Here is a 22334-nt window from a genome sequence, read left to right on the forward strand (position 1 = left end):
CTTGTAGAGAGTTCAGCTTCAAACAAATCACCCTGTAGAAAGATCAGCTAGAAGAGGTCACCTTGTAGAGAGTTCAGTTACAAAGAAACCACCATGTAGAGAGCTCAGCTACAAACTAGTGACCTTGTAGAGACATCAGCTAGAAGAAGTCACCTTGTAGAGAGTTCAGCTACAAAGAAACCATTCTTTAAAGAGCTCAGCTGCAAACAAATCACCTGTACAGAATTTAGCTACAAATAAATCACCCTGTAGAAAGATGAGCTATAAAAAGTTACCTTGTAGAGAGTTCAGTTACAAAGAAACCACCATGTAGAGAATTCAGCTACAAACTAGTGACCCTGTAAAGACATCAGCTAGAAGAAGTTTCCTTGAGAGAGTTCAGCTACAAAGAAATCATTATTTAAAGAGCTCAGCTGCAAACAAATCACCTATACAGAATTCAGCTACAAACAAATCACCATGTAGAGAGATCAGCTAGAAGACGTTATCTTGTAGATAGTTCAGCTACAAGCAAATCACCCTGTAGAGAGATCAGCTAGAAGAAGTTTGCTTGTAGAGAGTTCAGCTACAAAGAAACCATCATTTAGAGAGTTCAGCTTCAAACAAATCACCTGTAGAGAGTTCAGCTACAAACAAATCACCCTGTAGAGAGATCAGCTAGAAGAACTTACCTTGTAGAGAGTTCAGCTACAAACAAATCACCCTGTAGAGAGTTCAGCTACAAACAAGTCACCCTGTAGAGAGATCAGCTAGAAACAAGCCACCCGTAGAGAGTTCAGCTAGAAGAAGTTACATTGTAGAGAGTTCAGCAGTTTAGCTGCAAATAAATCGCCCTGTAGAGAATTCAGCTACAAACAAATCACCCTGTAGAAAGATCAGCTAGAAGAACTTACCTTGTAGAGAGTTCAGCTACAAACAAATCACCCTGTAGAGAGTTCAGTTACAAACAAGTCATCCGGTAGAGAGATCAGCTAGAAGGATCACCTTGCAGAGAGGTCAGCTACAAAGAAATCACCCGGCTTCATCTTTTCTTCTTCCTGTAGTAAAGAAAAGAATGACAGGTTAAAAAGCCCTAAAGCCGGCCTATGGCCAGCTTTGGGGTATACAAATACAAAAGGAAGTGAAATCTAATCCAAAACAGCCAAGCTGTAAAAAAAGAGTGCGGCCCTGAGAAAGGCTATGGTGAAATCCAAGGTGGCGGCCAAGAAATGGCTGTGATGGTAGGTTAATGGTAAAAATTTTAATAACAACAATTCAGTGAATTTGGTGCCGCTTGGTCTTGGCACAAAATTCACCTGAATTGGCGTTATTAAAATTTTTACCATTAACCTACCATAATTTTTACCGTTAACCTACCATCACAGCCATTTCTTGGCTGCCACCTTGGATTTCACATCTTTTTTCACCATAGCCTTTCTCAGGGCCGCACTCTTTTTTTATAGCTTGGCTGTTTTGGATTAGATTAGCTGTAACATGGGGCATTCAGGCCTTGCTTGATATGTATGCCCTCTGCCCCCAGGCAGTCGGGCATACATATAAGGCAAAGCCCTCGTGCCCATGTTACAACTATTATGTAACTAATATCAATTGTAATAGCTTAATGATCAATATATCTCAACAACTGAAGAAGAGAAAGCTGGTAGCCAGCTCCAGCTTATTTATACAATCACATACTAAGGTCAAGGTTACATCATCATGTACAACTAACAATAAACAAATTAACAGTTCTAATTATCCATAAGAATTAACATCGGTTCATAATGTATTACAATTACATGCAGTGCAACATCCAGAGTTTTTTATCCCTCCATCACCACAAAGTGTTAACCTCACACAAACTGCCACATTTACATGTTCAGCTACTGGTTATAATGTCCAGTACCAATGGAGAATTGGATCAGGATCATTTCCTAGTAAAGTGACTGGTATAAACAGCACTACCCTGGTGATCCCAGATGTGAGATCATCTGATGATAACATGTATGGGTGTGTTATCAGTAATGAAGGAGGAAGTAGAGGTCGTGATGGTGGGAGAGATGTTAGACTGACAGTTACTGGTATGACTATAGTGATGTTGTTAGGTGTTAGTGTGAATGTTGTATTGGTGGTACAGGTCTACCAGAGGTGACTGTGATGTCATCCAGTCAGAATGTAGAAGTGACACACACTGCCATGTTCACTACCAGAGTGAGTGGTGTGGGAGTGGAGAACTTCACATACCAGTGGAGACACAATGGAACAAACATCACTGATGAGATTAATGATACTCTCATCATCACTAATGTGATGGAGAGTGATAGTGGAGACTATGAGTGTATTGTTACTAATGAGTATGGAGATAGTGGTACATCTGATGTAGTTGTATTGATGGTTACTAGTGAGTTGTCTGTTTAGTTGTACATGTTGATTAGTGTAATTATTAGGAGTACCACCTGTTATTACTACTCACCCAATGGACACAACAGTTACCTTAGTAAATGATATCACAAGTGTATCACTAACTTGTGAGGCAGATGGAGCAACATCATATAATTGGGAGAGACAGAGTGGTAGTATTCCATCTGGTGCTACTGGAGTGAACACTACTACTCTCACTATTATTAACCTAACACCAGAAGATGCTGGTAACTACCGATGTGTAGCTACTAATGCTAGTGGGAGTAGTGAATCAAACTATGCTAATCTGACTATTAATGGTGAGTATGTTTTTATTTATTTATTAAGGCATTACAAAGTGTCAAGTGTCGTGTTTGTTTCGCGGTGAGATGTCTAGAGAAGACATTTCCTCTGTCTCTTTATTTGTGTGACTGAATTATAATGAATTTGTTCAACATTTATAGAAAGTGCTTCTATATAATGTACACCCATTACATAATATTACATCATTAATAATAACTCATTCTATGACACTGTGGAGATAAAATAAAATATAATTTATCTTACAAGTAATTTCCTTAAGAAATTCAATCAGGAGTAATTCCATATCTGTTTAGTGTAAAGGACCTCTTTGAATGGGACCAGTGATTTGTGGTAACACTTTAGCATATAAAACAGCAGTCGAACCCTCCTGGTTTCAAGATAACTTAATTTAAGAATGATTTAATAATCTTGTGGACAAAATAACAGCATTTACCAACAATAAACAGTTCAGTCTCTCTTCTTCTTCACCTAGTCCTCAGCAAAATTTTCTTTTAGAATTCAGCTATCAATAAAACTTCTTGTAGAGTTCAGCAGCAACCTTTACAGAGTCTTTTAGCAGAGAGAAAAAGTGTTATAGAGTACTGTTCTATTTGTACTATGACAAAAGGTAACCTTCAAAAGGGCAGCACTAGAAAATAAATCTGAATTACAAACAATGACTTATGAAATAATAAACACTGACTTCAAGAAACAGTAACTTGTCATTTGTAAGAGTAGACGAACCTTTTCTCCATTTTCTCCCTTTAATTATCATGATCCACATGATAATGAATCGAAAATAAATCAGCTAGCTCAATAATTGTAAATCTGTAAATAAAATAATGAATCTGCAATAGTCCCTTATGCATTGGTACATTATCAGATAGAGCTGTCCAGTTCCAGTGGACACAGCTTTACTATAGGTCTAATTAATTGTTTGTTTCCTACCTGCAATTTGACTGAGCAAACTCGTCCATCTTTACCCAGATATGTTTCTATCACTCTTCCCATTGGCCAATGTGTTCTTTGATTCTCAGGTGAAACTATCAATACAATGTCATTCCTTGTGCTCAAGCTGGGTACCCATTCAGTCATCCATCAATGCCAAAAATTTCTTGCTAATTCTTTTTATTCTTCTTCATCTTCTTGAGGTCATAACCTTCTTGATGTCTATTTCTGGTACAAATCTTCCTCCTCCTGACCAAATAAAAAATGATTTGGTGTCAAGGGTACATCATCCTCAGGATCTGTAGTCTGGTATGTTGATGGTCTTGAATTCAATAAATACTCTGATTCAGTGAATGCTGTGAGTAACTCCTCGTCTGTGATGTCTGCATTTCCTAAAATAGCTAGTATGGTTCTTATAGCAGCCTTGATCATAGTTTCAAACACACCACTAAAATGAGGTGCATTTGATTGGTTGAAAGTCCATTTTACTACTTTGTTCACGAAATTCTCTTTTAGTTTACTACTTTCTATCATTTGTCTAGTCAATTTACACAATTCTTCATTAGCTCCTACAAAGTTAGTCCCACTATTGGATATCATCTCTTCTGGAAGACCACGACGATTAGACGTTCTGCAAAATGCTCTCATGAAAGAGTCAGTATCAAGACCATACGCCATCTCCAAATGAACAGCACATGACGCAAGACAAGCAAAGAGACACAGGTAATGTTTCTGCCAAGGTTTACCTCTTCCTTGCTTGGTTAAAAAGGGGCCTCTAAAGTCCACTGCAGCTCTTGCAAAACTTCTAAGTGACAACTTCAAAAGATTTGTTGGCAATGGTGTCATAATCTGCTCAGCATTCTTTGCCTTTCTTCGTTTACAAGTAGCACATTCCTTCTCCCATTCAATTGTTTCTTCACAAGCAACTATGATCCAATACTTGGTAGACAGCGAAGACAAAGTTTGATTTGTTCCTGAGTTGTAGTGCCCTTTCTCATGATAATGTTTAACAAGTTTCGTAACCCAGTGTTTTCGTGGCAACAATACAGGGTGTCTAACATCATATGGTATAAATTCTGCATACTGTAATCTGGTATCCAATCTCATAATTCCATCCTCATCTATCTTTGGGCACAAACCAAGTATTTTACTGTGTGGTGAGAGCTTCTTTCCTTTTTGTAAAGCAAAATATTCCTCATAGAATACTTTCCTTTGAACATCTCTGATTATGTATTTCTCGATGTAGTCAACACATTCAAGGTAGGTTCACCTTTTGTTCTATGCTCTTCACCTTCCAGACCATTACTAATAAACCTGTTTACCCATGAATGGACTCTTACTAATCTTACCCAACTTTCTCGAGAGATGCTTTGGGTCAAGTCTCCATAAAGAATTTTCTTCATCAAAATTAATGTTATACTTGTTGTCACAAAACTTTCTTTTTCTCTAACGTACTTCTTTCTTACTTCTTAAACAACAGGCTTACACACTTTATTGACTGGCCACTGTGTTACTCTACAAGGCCCCAAGACCAGCCTATGGCTGACTTTGGGGTTCACATTCCTTCTTCTCTATACAGACACAAAGATGGCTATTAACAACAGTTCATTTATAAAGCAGAAATTTAGTGAGGTGATCAGCCAAAATAGCAGTGGTTCAGTGGTTAAGGATGTAGGTGTTAGGTATGGAAGTTGCCGGTCCAAACTCTAGTAAGTTCTTTTTTTTCTCAACGTTTTTGTGCACCTTTTGTACCCCACAGTGAGTCTATTAAAGTATCTCGATTCTACAATTTTACACTTGTTTGATTTTGCTTTACAACTTTGTAGCTGTAACTCTATTGCTATTCAAACTATCAAAACACACTGCTACGATGATCAGCCTATGTGTACACCAATTTTCAAGTTATTCCCATACTTGGTTTACCCTGTAGCCATGACAAAAGTTTGATTTTTTTTACATGAATAAATGCTCATGATATTGATCAGATTCACGATAAACTTGCTGTGTGAATCACCTTTATGCACTCTTCATTTGAGCCAAAGATCGAGGCATTCGAATCGCACATTAATTTTACATTTTATAGCAATTGTGTGAAAATAAATTGAAGCCCCTGTAGCCCCTGTACAGCTTAAGAAGAAAAAATGAAGAAACTAAATTGAACTTTGAACACCCATATCACACAAGTGGCTGTTGTGAATTTAAATTTTGTTGTGTGGCAGTGGACAGCTATAATGCAAAATGGTGAGCTTTTGAAAAGGGCCATGGAGTTATGCATATGTGAAAAGCTGTTTTCTTTCTTCTTGATAATATACTCATGGTGTGGCGTGCCAGCTTTCTTGGCCACATGACACAGTAGTACTGTATACTCTAGCTAGGGATCATAATAGAACTGGGCTTTTCCACCCAAGCCTCAATTTCCCTGCATGACAGCTTGGCAGTATTGGTTAGGCACAGCCAAGCCCAAAATGTCTTCAGACCAACCCCAAACCCTTCCAAAGAGTTTCTGTGGATTTTTTAATAAATTTTTCTTTAACAAAATAATTTACACAGACTGACTAACTAAGTAATTAACTGATTCCTCCAGCCAAGCACAATTCAACAATGGATAGGGCCCAATGTTTGATGTCGCTTCATCCTGAGATGTGCCTTTTTGCCATCCACAATACACACATCATGGACTTGCCTTTGTCCTCCTTTGTGTTCCAGTTCTTTTCGCTGACAACACAAGGTTTTGATTTGCAATGCGGCTTCCCTGTGGCTGTGTTAGCTACAGTGTATTATGCTTATTGCCCAATTTTTTTTAGCAACTGGATTGACTGAAGAGACGCTTCTCGTAATGAATGTTCTTTGTTTGTAACGCTGTGTAATGGGCGAACTACTATAGTATGTTCACGTTGAGCTGAATCCTGAAAAACAGCTAAAAATTAAAAGTGGATTTTTTCTCTACAGAGTTATCATTTCAGCCAACCAGATGATTATTGGTAACAGCAAAGGTGTCAACAGCAGACACATACGGTTCAGCTCCATTACAAGTTTGGGAAAGGGCTGTAATGGACACTGTACTTATATGGCTTCCCCATAGGAAATTTATTGTGAAAATTTTGATTGGCCATAAATATTATGTCAAACATTTGAACAAAAAGATTTTGAAATGTTTTTAGTGGGTCAAGCAATACTACAAATGAGCCAAATTTCAAGATCGTGTGCATGTAATTGCATCCATGAGTTATTAAATGTTTTTGAGGATTCAGCTCAACGTGAACATACTATAGGGCAGAGCATAGCTGAAAACAAAGCATAATGGTCACCTTCCTTTCCATTGTGTAACTGATTGTTGGGATGCACATTCTGATGCAAAATTGCTTTTATGGCATTCCTGGCGCCATTATTTTTTTAATGCAGTATGTGCTGGCTCATTTGTCATTATTATGTTATAACAAAGTAAACAACAAATAGTGGGAAACTTAGAAATAATAAGTTGGATTAAGAATCAAAGAAAACAGAAAGTAGTGAAACAAGGAAATAGCTAAAAAGTGGTGAATAAGGAAGGTTGCGTATATGTAATAGTTAGAGATCTACCATAGGATCTTCGTGATTTTAAAAACCCGAGGCAAAGCCAAAATTTTTCCTGAGGGAGGCAAAGTAAATCAGTGATCAATTGTGAGATTTGCAATGCTACTCAGCACATCAGTGATTATTAGTGAGGTGTGCTCCCTCAACTGGAGATAGGAGGTCTTATTTTAGAGAATCTCTCCAGAGATATCTTAGGGATTTTAAAGACCTCATTATCATTATCTCTGCAGATATAATAGTTGATGTTTAATCCCTAATTCAGCCATGGTTATAGACTGAAGCTTAGGGATTTAATGTCCACCAGTATATCTGCATGTATAGGCAACCTGCCTTGTTTCACCACTTTTTAGCCATTCTTTTGTTTCATGACTTTTTTCTTGATCCCTAATCTAACTTGAATTCTACTTGTGAATATATAAAAGCAAATTTGCATTTTAAAATTGAAAAATCAGTTTTTAATGATAATGTCTTGGTTACCACCGATCAATTGCTGCTGTTTGGTATGACATAGCAGTTTGCTATCTTATCTAGTTGTTTTTTTCCCAGACTAAATCAATCCACAAATGCAGTGTTTATTCACCCTCTTTGTGGAGGAGCTTATTGCCTTCCTCAATCTGTTCAAACTCATTTTCTCTATTTTATAAAATCATAATCTCATGTGCTATCATGATGTCATTGTGTACCTATTATGTATTGATTGTTACATACACTTACTAACTTTGTGAAATATGGTAATGTGTTTAGCTTATGGCAAAAAAGCCAGTGATATAGCTCAGTGTGGTGGATATACGGCGTATATAGCTAGGCAACTACATATAATAGTTATACCATGGTTGTGAGGGATTTTGCTGATATATACAACCGAACCCAAGGGCCACAGGCCCAAGGGTGTATATATCAGCAAAATTCCAACACAGTCGTGGTGTACTGTAAGTGATATATATTCCTCAAGGCACACTCACCTGATAGATGAAAGAACTACAGATCATTCACCCCATTTGTTTTATACACTAGCATCTAATGATCGATTGTGGTTTCAGTTGCGTAGACAAATAGCTCTCAGAACATTATTCCTACATCATGTTTCAATACATGCCAGTAATTTCGATTGTGGGATTAACTTTTGGGGTGTAAAGTTTTTAATACTACATTAAACCTTCACTATTGTGGTAGTAAGTAAGTTAATGCATTAAGTTAAGTACTTAGGACTATAAGCTACTCACTTACTTGTCATATTCTTATTGTTTCGTGGTCTGCTCAATGGCTGACACGCCCCCTGTGTAGTGGGTAGAATACGCATTCATGCATCACCCAAGTGATCATTTTACAGATCATTCACCTTAGAATGTAGTTAGTTACTGTAAAATCATCTAAACTTAACAACTACACTGAGCCTTGTCTAATGTGTAAACTAAAACCCACAATAAAATGCTCCACGGTGCTAAATAAAACAAGTCAAAGCATTTTGTACCTTTAAACTGGTTAAGCATCAAAGCCATAAGCAAACCACATTCCTATGATATTGCCCAGTAATATCTAGATATTGCCCAGTGAATATGTGAGTTAATTTCTGAGCGGTGCTTTTGAACGAGTGATATATATACTAGGTTGTGTATATGAGCACATCATTATATGTAATGGAGTCATGAATAAATGGTGGCATCACCATTTCTCCCTGGAATGTGCCACCATGTTACTATCAAACTATAGATATTATGTTTCAGCTAGTAGTGAAAAGTATTAATATTATACAGTGCAACGTCCAGAGTTTGTTATCCGTCCATCACCACAAAGTGTTTATCTCACACAAGCTGCCGCATTCACATGTTCTGCTACTGGTTATAATGTCCAGTACCAATGGAGAATTGGATATGGATCATTTCCTAGTAAAGTGACTGGTATAAACAGCACTACCCTGGTGATCCCAGATGTGAGATCATCTGATGATAACATGTATGGGTGTGTTATCAGTAATGAAGAAGGAAGTAGAGGTGATGATGGCCGGAATGATGTTAGACTGACAGTTACTGGTATGACTATGATGATGTTGTTAGGTGGTAGTGTGAATGTAGTATTGGTGGTACAGGTCTACCAGAGGTGACTGTGATGTCATCCAGTCAGAATGTAGAGGTGACACACACTGCCATGTTCACTACCACAGTGAGTGGTGTGGGAGTGGAGAACTTCATGTACCAGTGGAGACATAATGGAACAAACATTACTGGAGAGACTGGAGACACTCTGATGATCACTAATGTGATGGAGAGTAATAGTGGAGACTATGAGTGTATTGTTGCTAATGAGTATGGAGATAGTGATACATCTGATGTAGTTGTATTGATGGTTACTAGTGAGTTGTCTGTTTAGTTGTACATGATTAGTGTAATGATTAGGAGTACCACCTGTTATTACTACTCATCCAATGGACACAACAGTTATCTTAGTAAATGATACCACAAGTGTGTCACTAACTTGTGAGGCAGATGGAGCAGCATATAATTGGGAGAGACAGAGTGGTAGTATTCCATCTGGTGCTACTGGAGTGAACACTAATACTCTCACTATTCTTAACCTAACACTAGAAGATGCTGGTAACTACCGATGTGTAGCTACTAATGCTAGTGGGAATAGTGAATCAGACTATGTTAATCTGACTATTTATGGTTAGTATATGAAACTAACTTGTTTAGCATAGCAGTTTTCAGTATTTATGTCTGTCATGTTTGGTTGCTACTGATGAATTCCTGCAGTTTAAACTATCATCACTTGCTTTTACTTAGCCGCCATAAATGCAATGTTTGCTTACCCTAAGAGCTTATCACCCATCCTATAAGTTGCCTGCTCATTTCCTCTAATTTATACATTAAATTTATAATCATGTGTGCTATCATGGTGTCACTGGATACTTGTTAATTGTTATGTATCATTACATATCGTTACTGGCTTTGTGAAAATGTTATTCGGGCAAAGTAGGCAATAATAGAGCTCAGTGTGGTGGATGGGTGGTGTGTATATCTAGGCAACTATACTAGATTGTGTATATGAGCACACACATGTAATGGAGTCCTGAACATAATTATGGTGGTATCACAATTGCTGGCAGGGTGTGCCACTACAAAACGACATGTCAAACTATAGATGTTATGTTTCAGCTATTGCTACATGTATTATAATGTAAAGTGTATTAATATTATACAGTGCAACGTCCAGAATTTGTTATCCGTCCATCACCACAAAGTGTTAATCTAACACAAACTGCCTCATTCACATGTTCTGCTACTGGTTATAATGTCCAGTATGAATGGAGAATTGGATCAGGATCATTTCCTAGTAAAGTGACTGGTATAAACACCACTATCCTGGTGATCCCAGATGTGAGATCATCTGATGATAACATGTATGGGTGTGTTATCAGTAATGAGGCAGGGATTAGAGGTGATGGTGGCCGGAATGATGTTAGACTGACAGTTATTGGTAGGACTATAATGATGCTGTTAAGTGGTAGTGTGAATGTTGTATTGATGGTACAGGTCTACCAGAGGTGACTGTGATGTCATCCAGTCAGAGTATAGAGGTGACACACACTGCCATGTTCACTACCACAGTGAGTGGTGTGGGAGTGGAGAACTTCACATACCAGTGGAGACACAATGGAACAAACATTACTGATGAGATTAATGATACTCTCATCATCACTAATGTGATGACAAGTGACACTGGAGAATATGAATGTATAGTTACTAATGAGTATGGAGATAGTGATGTGTCTTCAGCATCACTGACTGTGACAGGTTAGCTTATACATGATCATTCTTTACATACAATTACCTATATAATTGTAACTACAGTTCCTCATACACAATTGTGTGTTAGAATATAACAACCTGATGATGCATAATCAGTACAGTCATGTTATTATCTAATCCAAAACAGCCAAGCTGTAAAAAAAGTGTGCAGCCCTCAGAAAGGCTATGGTGAAAAAAAGATGTGAAATCCAAGGTGGCGGCCAAGAAATGGCTGTGATGGTAGGTTAATGGTAAAAATTTTAATAATGACAATTCAGGTAAATTTTGTGAAGCGGCACAAAAATTCACCTGAATTGTCGTTATTAAAATTTTTACCATTAACCTACCATCACAGCCATTTCTTGGCCGCCACCTTGGATTTCACATCTTTTTTCACCATAGCTTTTCTGAGGGCCGCACACTTTTTTTACAGCTTGGCTGTTTTGGATTAGATTTCATTTCTTTTTGTATTTGTATACCCCAAAGCCGGCCTATGGCCAGCTTTGGGACTTTTTTAACCTATGTTTTTTTCTTTACTACAGGAAGACGAAAAGATGAAGTAGATGTACTTTAAATATTTTATCAGTAAATGTACAAATTATATATATAATACATATGTGATCGGATTTGCGAAAAGGGGTCTTCCACACACATCCAATTTGCCAACTTTGACAATTGATAACTTCAGATTGGAAAGAGCTATTGCCTTGAAATTTGGACAGTGGTGATTTCTTTGCAGCTGAACTCTCTACATGATAGTTTCTTTGTAGCTGAACTCTCTACAAGGTAATTTCTTCTAGCTGATCTCTCTACAGGGAGATATTTTGTAGCTGAACTATCTACAAGGTAACTTCTTCTAGCTGATCTCTCTACAGGGTGATTTGTTTGTAGCTGAATTCTTTACAGGTGATTTGTTTGCAGCTGAGCTCTTTACAGAATGGTTTCTTTGTAGCTGAACTCTCTACAAAGTAACTTCTTCTAACTGATCTTTCTACAGGGTGATTTGTTTGTAGCTGAACTATCTACAAAGTAACTTCTTCTAGCTGATCTCTCTACAGGGAGATTTGTTTGTAGCTGAACTCTCTACAGGTGATTTGTATGTAGCTGAATTCTGTACAGGTGATTTGTTTGTAGCTGAATTCTGTACAGGTGGTTTCTTTGTAGCTGAACTCTCTAAAAGGTAACTTCTTCTAACTGATCTTTCTACAGGGCAATTTGTTTCTGGCAGAATTTTCTACAGGGTGATTTCTTTGCAGCTGAACTCTCTACATGGTTTCTTTGTAGCTGAACACTCTACAAGGTAATTTCTACTAACTGATCTCTCTACAGGGTGATTTGTTTGTAGCTGAACTATCTACAAGGTAACTTCTTCTAGCTGATCTCTCTACAGAATGATTTGTTCGTAGCTGAATTCTGTACAGGTGATTTGTTTGCAGCTGAGCTCTTTACAGAATGGTTTCTTTGTAGCTGAACTCTCTACAAGGTAACTTCTTCTAACTGATCTTTCTACGGGGCAATTTGTTTCTGGCAGAATTTTCTACAGGGTGATTTCTTTGCAGCTGAACTCTCTACATGGTGTTTTCTTTGTAGCTGAACTCTCTACAAGGTAACTTCGTCTAGCTGATCTCTCTACGGGTAACTTGTTCGTAGCTGAACGATCTACAAGGTAACTTCTTCTAGCTGATCTCTCTACAGGGAGATTTGTTTGTAGCTGAACTCTCTACAGGTGATTTGTTTGAAGCTGAACTCTCTAAATGATGGTTTCTTTGTAGCTGAACTCTCTACAAGTTAACTTCTTCTAGCTGATCTCTCTACATGGTGATTTGTTTGTAGCTGAACTATCTACAAGGTAACTTCTTCTAACTGATCTTTCTACAGGGCAATTTGTTCTTGGCAGAATTTTATACATGGTGATTTCTTTGCAGCTGAACTCTCTACATGGTGGTTTCTTTGTTGCTGAACTATCTACAAGGTAACTTCTTCTAGCTGATCTCTCTACAGGGTGATTTGTTTGTAGCTGAACGATCTACAAGGTAACTTCTTCTAGCTGATCTCTCTACAGGGAGATTTTTTTGTAGCTGAACTCTCTACAGGTGATTTGTTTGAAGCTGAACTCTCTAAATGATGGTTTCTTTGTAGCTGAACTCTCTACAAGTTAACTTCTTCTAGCTGATCTCTCTACATGGTGATTTGTTTGTAGCTGAATTCTGTATAGGTGATTTGTTTGCAGCTGAGCTCTTTAAATAATGGTTTCTTTGTAGCTGAACTCTCTCAAGGTAACTTCTTCTAGCTGATGTCTTTACAGGGTCACTAGTTTGTAGCTGAATTCTCTACATGGTGGTTTCTTTGTAACTGAACTCTCTACAAGGTAACTTTTTCTAGCTCATCTTTCTACAGGGTGATTTATTTGTAGCTGAATTCTGTACAGGTGGTTTGTTTGCAGCTGAGCTCTTTAAAGAATGGTTTCTTTGTAGCTGAACTCTCTACAAGGTAACTTCTTCTAGCTGATGTCTCTACAAGGTCACTAGTTTGTAGCTGAGCTCTCTACATGGTGGTTTTTTTGTAACTGAACTCTCTACAAAGTGACCTCTTCTAGCTGATCTTTCTACAGGGTGATTTGTTTGAAGCTGAACTCTCTACAAGGTAACTTCTTCTAGCTGATCTCTCTACAGGGAGATTTGTTTGTAGCTGAACTCTCTATAAGGTGATTTGTTTGTAGTTGATCTCTCTGCAGGTTGATTTGTTTTAGCTGAACTCTCTACAGGCTGATTTGTTTCTAGCCGATCTCTCTACAGGGTAATTTGTTTGTAGCTGAACTCTCTACAAGTTGCTTTGTGTGTAGCTGATCTCTCTGCAGGTTGATTTGTTTGTAGCTGATCTCTCTACAGGGCAATTTGTTTGTAGCTGATCTCTCTACAGGGTGATTTTTTTGTAGCTGACCTCTCTTCAGGGTGATTTGTTTCTAGCTGATCTCTCTACAGGGTGATTTTTTGTAGCTGACCTCTCTTCAGGGTGATTTGTTTCTAGCTGATTGCTCTACAGGTTGATTTGTTTGTAGATGAACTCTCTACAGGGTAATTTGCTTGTAGCTGAACTCCTTACTTTGTGTCTAGTTTGTAGCTGATCTCTCTACAGGGTGATTTGTTTGTAGCTGAACTCCTTACATTGTGTGTAGTTTCTAGCTGATCTCTCTACAGGGTGATTTGTTTGTAGCTGATCTCTCTACAAGTTGATTAGTGTGTATATAGATGATCTCTCTGCAGGTTGATTTGTTTGTAGCCGATCTCTCTACAGGTAATCTGTTTGTAGCTGAACTCTCTATAAGGTGATTTGTTTGTAGCTGATCTCTCTGCAGGTTGATTTGTTTTAGCTGAACTCTCTACAGGGTGATTGCTTGTAGCTGAACTCCTTACATTGTGTCTAGTTTCTAGCTGATGTCTCTACAGGGTGATTTTTTGTAGCTGAACTCTCTTCAGGGTGATTTGTTTCTAGCTGATCTCTCTACAGGTAGATTTGTGTTGATTTGTTCATTGCTGATCGCTCTAAAGGTAATTGATTTGTTGCAGTTGAACACCCTGCAAAGTGTTTTGTTTGTAGCTGATCACTCTAAAGGGTAATTTGTTTGTAGCTGAACTCTCTCCACAGTGACTTGTGTGTAGCAGAATTCTGTGTATCTGAATTCTCTAGAGAGTGACTTAATTGTAGCTTAATTCTCTACACAGTGCATGACTTGTTTATAGCTGAACTTTCTTCAGTGTGACTTGTAATGTTCTGAATCTCTATAGTGGTATATTTGCTTAACTCTCCACATGGTGACTGTCTTCTTGCTGAACTGTCTATAAGATTAACTGTTTGCAGCTGAACTCCCTACAGAATAACTTGTGATGTAATAAAATTCTATAATGGAGTAAATAAATTAGCCGAATGCTCTATTAGGGTGACTGTTCTATTAGAGTATCTCGATCTCGCATTTGCTACACGGAGTTGGCTTTCGAATCATAACTCAGTGGTTTGTAATCCGATTCTTCTGTACTACTGCAAGGACTTTCTATGAAGATTATTTCAGCTATACACCGATTTTCAGCTCATTGCTCTAAGCGGTTTGCCTAGTAGGCGTGAAGACTAATACTTTTTTATTCATAAAAATCGATCGCGTAATTGTGACACAGGTTGGGTTTTGTGTCATATCTCCGTGGTCTTTATCTCGATTCCTTTCAAACCACCAAAAGGCACTCCTACGATGGTTACTCCATCTACATAGCAATTTTCAACTCATTCCATGAAGCGGTTTACCCTGTAGGCGTGACAACAAATCGATCTTGTTTTACGCGAATAATCGGTCATAACTCCTGAACCATTCATCGGATTTGTACCAAAGTTGATGCTAGGATTCGCCTTTGGACCCCTTTCTGTGTGCCACATTTCAAGGCGATCGGAGTACGCGTTTGCTTGTTATAGCAATTTTTGCAAGTGTGCGAAAAGACGATAAAGAAGAAAAAAAAAAACGAAACTTTGGCAGCTCGTATCTCGGAAATGGCTGGAGCGATTTCCTTCAAATTTGGAATGTAGACTCCCTTGGCTGGCGGGCAACTGTGTATCAAATTTGGTTCCAATCAGATAAGTGATCACCAAGATACAAAGGTGTGAAAATGACGTTTTCGTTCTTCCTGTCAATATACTCACGGTGTGGCGCGCCGGCTTCTTGGGCCGCACAACACACTACCGTGTGTCTTGATATTGTGTACTTCAAAGTACCAAATAAACATGTACTATACTTATTGTTACTTTGTTATTTTATTCCTCTGTAGTTACTCCTCCACTTGTAACTATGCATCCAGTTGGTGATACTATTTCATTACTTACAAATAACTTTAACTTCTCACTAACTTGTGAGGCAGATGGAGCAACATCATATAATTGGGAGAGACAGAGTGGTAGTATTCCATCTGGTGCTACTGGAGTGAACACTAATACTCTCACTATTATTAACCTAACACCAGAAGATGCTGGTAACTACCGATGTGTAGCTACTAATGCTAGTGGGAGTAGTGAATCAAACTATGTTACACTGACTATTAATGGTGAGGTCATATATATCATCTTGGTTCAAAAGTTAAGTACTTTTTAATACTACTAGTGATTCCTCCAAACATTATTCAGCAGCCAATGGATATAATGGTTCCAGTGACTACAGTTGCAGTTTTTACATGCACTGGTCAAGGATATGGAGATGTAATTGTTACTTGGGAAAAGATACGTCTTTATAGGAATAGATTTAGTCCAATATCAGATAATGCTATTGTTGATATCACCGTAGAACCAGATCGTGTTACTAGTATACTAACAATACTCGATGTATCACATAATGATAGGGGAAGATATCGTTGTGTTTTTAATAACAGTGAAGGTGAAACTAACAGTGAATATGCAAGATTGACAATTGTAAGTAAGTAATAGTTGAGAACCATTGTAAAGTGTTTAGCTACTTGTTTCTATTTCAGTTCCTCCCCCTTTTATCACATCCCATCCAATGAACATTACAATAAGGAATGGATCAGATGTAACTTTTAACTGTGTGTCATTCAGTTATGTGCCAGTTGGCTTCACTTGGGAGAGAAACGATTCAGTAATAAACAATATTACTGGAAAAACTGTTATTACTGGCAGTGAGGATAGTATTAATACTGTTTCCACCACACTGATGATACTAAATGTACAATCAGTAGATGAAGATGACTATGTGTGTATTGCTACTAATGAGGGAGGTTTTGTGCTCTCTCATGTTGCCACTTTATCAGTAATAGGTAAATATACAATATTTATTGTCTAGCTGTTTTTGCTTTTATGTGACTCATTTAAGATGTGTTCATCTGTACCTGGGACCATACATATATGTGACTATCTCAGCAAAAACCTGTCTAGTTCACACAACTTCCAAATTTCTTTTTTATTTTCTCAGTATTATCTGCATGGTCCAAGGAATGGTTCACCAAAATTTCAGTCAATTATGGTGAGTAGTTTTGGAATTACAGCACTAGAAAGTAGGAAAAGCAAGGAAATCGAATTGTACAGTGACTATACTAAAAATAAACTACAGGTGCTTACATTAGCAGCCATAACTTTCATTTAGATTAGTCTACAAAGTTGGGATTTGGCTTACAATGTTCACCATGGTTGGCAGATCAGCCAAGGTATAGTTTTAGTCCTGCAGTCACTTACGCATAGGCATATGAAGGCAGTTTTATTGAAGAAACGGCGACGATTTTGTTTACGTCTACTGCATCATAAACAAATGCATGTGACACACAAACCATTGGGTCTACAGAAATGCAACAAAGGTTTTCAAACTCCCCATGAGTAGGCAAATAAGATGGTATATAGGTTTAATCAATTTAACACTTCCTTTCCTGAGTAATGGCTTGATTAAAACTTGCATAAAATTTTCTTTAATATGTGTACTTTCACCTATTTTTTGCTGACCGCACTACGGTTAAAAATGGTTTGTCTCGGAAGGTTGGCTCGGAGGCAATTATTGCAACGGTTATTAGTGACTTTATGGAAATATAATGCCAAAATGGTCCTCAGACACTATGCTCTTTGCTCGGAGGGCACTATAGATTTTGTTTAGGTTTTTGTAATGTAGCAAAGTAGGTGTAGTAGTTTAGTTTCTTGTGATTAGTTTGGTAGCTTGTAATTAGCTTTGTATTCTTTTGTGTTACCTCAAATAATCAGTAGAAAAAATAAGTTTTTTTTTTATTTTTGTTTTTCTCAATACACATGCTTGTGCGAACTATACGGGTTTTCGCTGAGACGATCACATATTTGATCAGGGTGATGAGCTAGGGTGTACACTTTATCGAATTTATCAGTTTTATTTTGCATCATTGGTTGTGTTGAGCAATTTCCAGTATTAGTTTTGTGTTGTTTAGTGAGTATTGCCTGCAAATGTAGTTTTCAATCATAATAAATGCATTGTAATGTAATTCAGTGCATTGTCTAAAACTATTAACCAGTATATTGTCATTCATAAATACATCTAGCTATACTGTGCATATGATTAATCAGCTCCATGAACAACATGGTTTCTATTCCAGTTCCTCCCTCTATTACACAACATCCTAGTTCAGTGATTATCAATGAAATGGGAAACACTTCACTATCATGTGATGCTACTTGTAATGTACTAAATGTCACAATCACATTCACCTGGGAGAAGTTTGATAACACTACAAACAGTTGGGGACCAGCTACTGGTACATCATCTGGTATTGATACAATGATGATCAGGTTTAGTAACATCCAACAAGACCATGAGGGAATGTATCGGTGTATAGCTAGTAACTCTGCTGGTAACACTTCATCTAATCCTGCTATTGTAACAGTGTATGGTGAGTTGTGAGTTAACCTGTCAATACTGTATTACATGACTGTCACCTCAGGACCACCCAAGATTGTGTCATTGCCTGATAATGTTACTGTAGTTGAAGGATCCAGTGTTGATATAGTATGTGATGTTACTAATGATCGTGATGCTGTGGGTACTCAGAATGTTACCATCTTATGGTTTGGTAATGATGGTGGTAGAGTCTATGAAGATGATCGTATTACTATAACCAACAGTTCTAATGATGGTTATCAATTATCTTACATTAGTACATTAACAATTAACCCAGTGTTTCGTCAAGATGCTGGCCAGTACAGATGTCAGGCTTTTAATCATATTGCACTGAGGGATAGCCAGAATATTAATTTGATAGTAGAATGTGAGTTGGTTTAGTTTTGTTTTCAGTTTTATTCATTATCAAAATATTGTGTAGTTGTTCCAATAGTGACCATTACTGCAGTGGGTCAAATCAACCAATCAGCAGTAAATGTGACATGGAATAAAGAGTTAGACATATTTTGTGAGGTTGAGTCTCATCCTTCTGCTCAAGTTCATTGGGAAGAAAATGGTGTGCCAGTTGATGGTAGTAGTGGTGAAGTTACTCGGCTAAAAGTAACAGCAAACTCTGCTATACGTGGAGCCAACATCACTTACACTTGTGTGGCAGAGAATGTGGTAGGAGGAAACAATCATTCTGTTAGTAACAACATCACTGTCTATGTACAAGGTAAGATATTGTGTTATAAACATTGGAGTTGTAGTGTAGAACTTTTTTTACCCCTACAGCCATTCCTGATGTTATACCTGGTGATGATATAAAACAGATTAGCAATACTGTAACAACTATTGCAGTGGAGTGGCCAGTACCTAATTATTATAATGCTCCAATCACAAAGTATCAGTTGATGTTGTGTCAAAAAACAAATATTGATGATTGTACAGGCTCTATAAGCCTCACTGTTGATGCTAGTGGTAGTGACACTACAGTAAGGTATGGTTGACTAATTGTTTAGTAATGTGATGTGTTGATCCTGTCATTGTGTATATACAGGTATACTATTAGTGGACTAACACCATTTACTGCATATCAACTGAGTATATCAGCTGTTAATGAAATTGGATCATCTCCATTCTCCTCACAAGTTCCTATTAGAACAGTTAATGCAAGTAAGATCATTGTGTGTGTATGGAATGAGTGTGTTTGGTAGTGACAAGTGAGTGGTTAAGATGTTTATCACTTGTTGTATAGTGGAGGCTGCAGTCCAGGGTCTTAATGTGACAGCTTATAATAACTCAGAAGTGATTGTGACATGGATAGTGCCAGAGTATTTTGAATTAAGTGACTTTGTGGTCATGTATTTTTTTAAACCTGATAAAGAAGAAATGATAACTGTTAATAGACCACCCTACCAGCTCAGTGACCTTATTTCAGGAGAGACCTACACTGTCAGGGTGACTTCATGTTACTTAAATGGTGTCAGTGATATGACTGTTAAAGCTGATACAACTGAAGATACAATTACACTTGAAAAGATTGGTATGTAATACAGTACAGTACTTTGGTTTGTTATGTGTATATGTTGTATATATTTTGTTTTATAAAATTTAAAATAAACTTTACCAATAGGCAGCAGTACCTCCTTCCTCATACATGCAATAACCTCCAACACCACTAGGCATGTGTAGCTGCCAATCGCGGCTACCAGTTCATATATACTATGAAAACCACACACATACACTAGCAAGCTCACTGGCATATTACAACAGCAAAATTGTGCACAATAGCCTTTAATATACAAGTCAGCATGTAAACTAAGAGGGTGGGGGCCTGCACAGAGCAATTAATTTAGGAATCACTGTGCCCAAGTGAGTTTAGTGGAAAAAACCGGACAAGCAGCATTTTTTTCTTTTTCTTTTTTATCTTCCTGCCCAGAAAAAACCATGTGCATACCATCCCAAAAACTGCATGAAAACAACTGTGTGCAAAACAAAAGTCCATTCTCATCACTGCCTTTCATCATGGTCTGCTAATATGTCAGGAAAATCACAGTGGGAAGGTGGGTGGGAAGGTGGGTGGGAAGGTAGCCTGCACTTGGAAATACTGAGAACACGTGTTCACACATACTGTTTATATACCCCCTTGCATGTGCCGGGCACATGTGCTTGCATTGTGTATTACGGAAAGAGGTTATTTTCCATCTAATTTGCAATGCTCAACCAACAGAAAATACACCTCCTTCCTCATACATGCAATAACCCCCAACACCACTGGGCATGTGTAGCTGCCAATCGCAGCTCAGTTCTTATATACTATAAAAACCACACTAGAATTTCAAAGAGTGGGGTGAAGCATTAAGCCTGTAAATAATGCACAGCAAAAATAATGGACCCCTTGTAAAAAGTGCAATACTTTATAGTAAATGCAACTATTATTTGACAATCAACAAGGAACTGATAATAATTATAGGAATCAAGCACGTATATATATACCCTTCCAGCAATTGTTACCAAAGTCATAGTACTAAGTTTTTGGTGACTGATAGTCGGTTTTCCAGTGTATCTTCAACATATCCGTCCTTCGTGTTCTCAGTTTTCCAGTGACCATGACACTTAAAGATCCTGTCAGGGATACCGGCTCCCGCTGCTGCTGTGGTTCCTCCTGATCGGAGGCTGTGTGGGCTAAATTGCATTGGTGGGAAACCCAAATCCTTTTTTTTTTTTTTTTTAGTTTTTGTTTTTACTGTGAAAACTTCACAAACAGAAGAATATACACAGATATAATATAATAAATAATTGATTGCAAAATAATAGTTACGTAGCAGAGATTTGAATATGTCAGTGTTTTCCGCTTCAAAGACGTAGCGAGGTAGTACGTTCCATTGCCTTGATGTTGATGGTATAAAGGAGTACTTGTAGGTGTCAGTGTTACAAAATGGTTCAATGAGTCTGAACATATGGCATGATCTGGTCTGTACCTGGTATTGTGATGTCTGCAGATGAAACTCGGGTATGTATTCAGGTGGTAAATAGACATTTTGTTTAAGAATGTTGTATAGCATAGTTAAGGAGAGCTGTTCTCTTTGAGACTCTAGTGATTCCCACTTAAGTTCGTTAACTATCTGTGTTACACTGGCATGATAGGAGTATATACCTTTGACATATCGTGCAGCACGCCTCTGAACCTTTTCTAAAGCGATCTTGTCGGTTGCTAAATGAGGGTTCCAGACTGTAGTTGCATATTCAAGTTTAGGGCGTACTAGGCTAAGGTAGGCTCTCTCTCTAAGGTGTATAGATGATGTCCTCAAGTTACGCTTTAGCAGACCAAGCATCTGATTTGCTTTGGAGGTGATAGATTGAATATGTAGGTGCCACTTCAGATCACTCTGAATAATGATGCCTAAATATTTGTAATGTTCAACAGGTGAGAGGAGATGATTGTGTAGTCTGTAGGGAGTAATGATTTTATTTCTTCTAGGATGTAAAACAGTCATGGCAAAGCACTTTGATACATTTGTTCTCATCAGCCATCTCTGCTGCCATTCTTGTAATGCACATAAATCTTCTTGTAACCTCTCAGCATCTTCAGGGGTACGGATAGCCTTATATATTATACAGTCATCAGCGAAAAGTTTAATAGAACTATGTAAAATGGATTCCGGTAGATCATTGATATAGATGGAGAAAAGAGTAGGGCCAAGGACTGTGCCTTGAGGGACACCAGACAGTACTGGGCATCTGGGAGATGAAATACCATCTAGCACAACACACTGCGTTCGATGATTCAAAAATGAGGAGATCCAGTTTTTCAAATTTCCTCTAATGCCATACCAGTCTAATTTGTACAGCAGACGTCGGTGTGGTACTGTGTCAAAAGCCTTTGCAAAGTCAGTGAAGATGATATCTGTCTGTATTCCAGTATCATAGCAACAGGATAGATCACGTAGTAGAGTGATAAGTAATGTTTC

The 22334-nt window shown here is 37.8% G+C and overlaps 3 protein-coding genes across 3 annotated transcripts; 2 read left to right on the forward strand and 1 right to left on the reverse strand.

The window, feature by feature from the left end:
* The first annotated feature begins 1600 nt into the window (after positions 1 to 1600).
* On the forward strand, positions 1601 to 3709 carry LOC136256546 (carcinoembryonic antigen-related cell adhesion molecule 1-like). The gene is made up of 5 exons (XM_066049525.1): positions 1601 to 1697; positions 1782 to 2057; positions 2114 to 2377; positions 2424 to 2696; positions 3537 to 3709. The coding sequence occupies exons 1-5, from the start codon at positions 1601 to 1603 to the stop codon at positions 3707 to 3709; spliced, it is 1083 nt and encodes a 360-aa protein (XP_065905597.1).
* A 140-nt stretch (positions 3710 to 3849) lies between these two features.
* On the reverse strand, positions 3850 to 4734 carry LOC136256547 (uncharacterized). The gene has a single exon (XM_066049526.1). It carries the CDS (start codon positions 4732 to 4734, stop codon positions 3850 to 3852), a length of 885 nt encoding a protein of 294 aa, XP_065905598.1.
* A 577-nt stretch (positions 4735 to 5311) lies between these two features.
* LOC136256549 (carcinoembryonic antigen-related cell adhesion molecule 5-like) lies at positions 5312 to 19914 on the forward strand. Its single transcript, XM_066049527.1, has 14 exons — positions 5312 to 5336; positions 8955 to 9230; positions 9287 to 9550; positions 9594 to 9863; positions 10399 to 10674; positions 10731 to 10991; positions 15794 to 16066; positions 16709 to 16789; positions 18080 to 18373; positions 18425 to 18748; positions 18803 to 19096; positions 19156 to 19360; positions 19421 to 19536; positions 19619 to 19914. Exons 1-14 carry the CDS (start codon positions 5312 to 5314, stop codon positions 19912 to 19914), a joined length of 3255 nt encoding a protein of 1084 aa, XP_065905599.1.
* Positions 19915 to 22334: the final 2420 nt, after the last annotated feature.

The sequence above is a fragment of the Dysidea avara genome, chromosome 5, assembly GCF_963678975.1.
Source record: "Dysidea avara chromosome 5, odDysAvar1.4, whole genome shotgun sequence".
Taxonomy (NCBI): Eukaryota; Metazoa; Porifera; class Demospongiae; order Dictyoceratida; family Dysideidae; genus Dysidea; species Dysidea avara.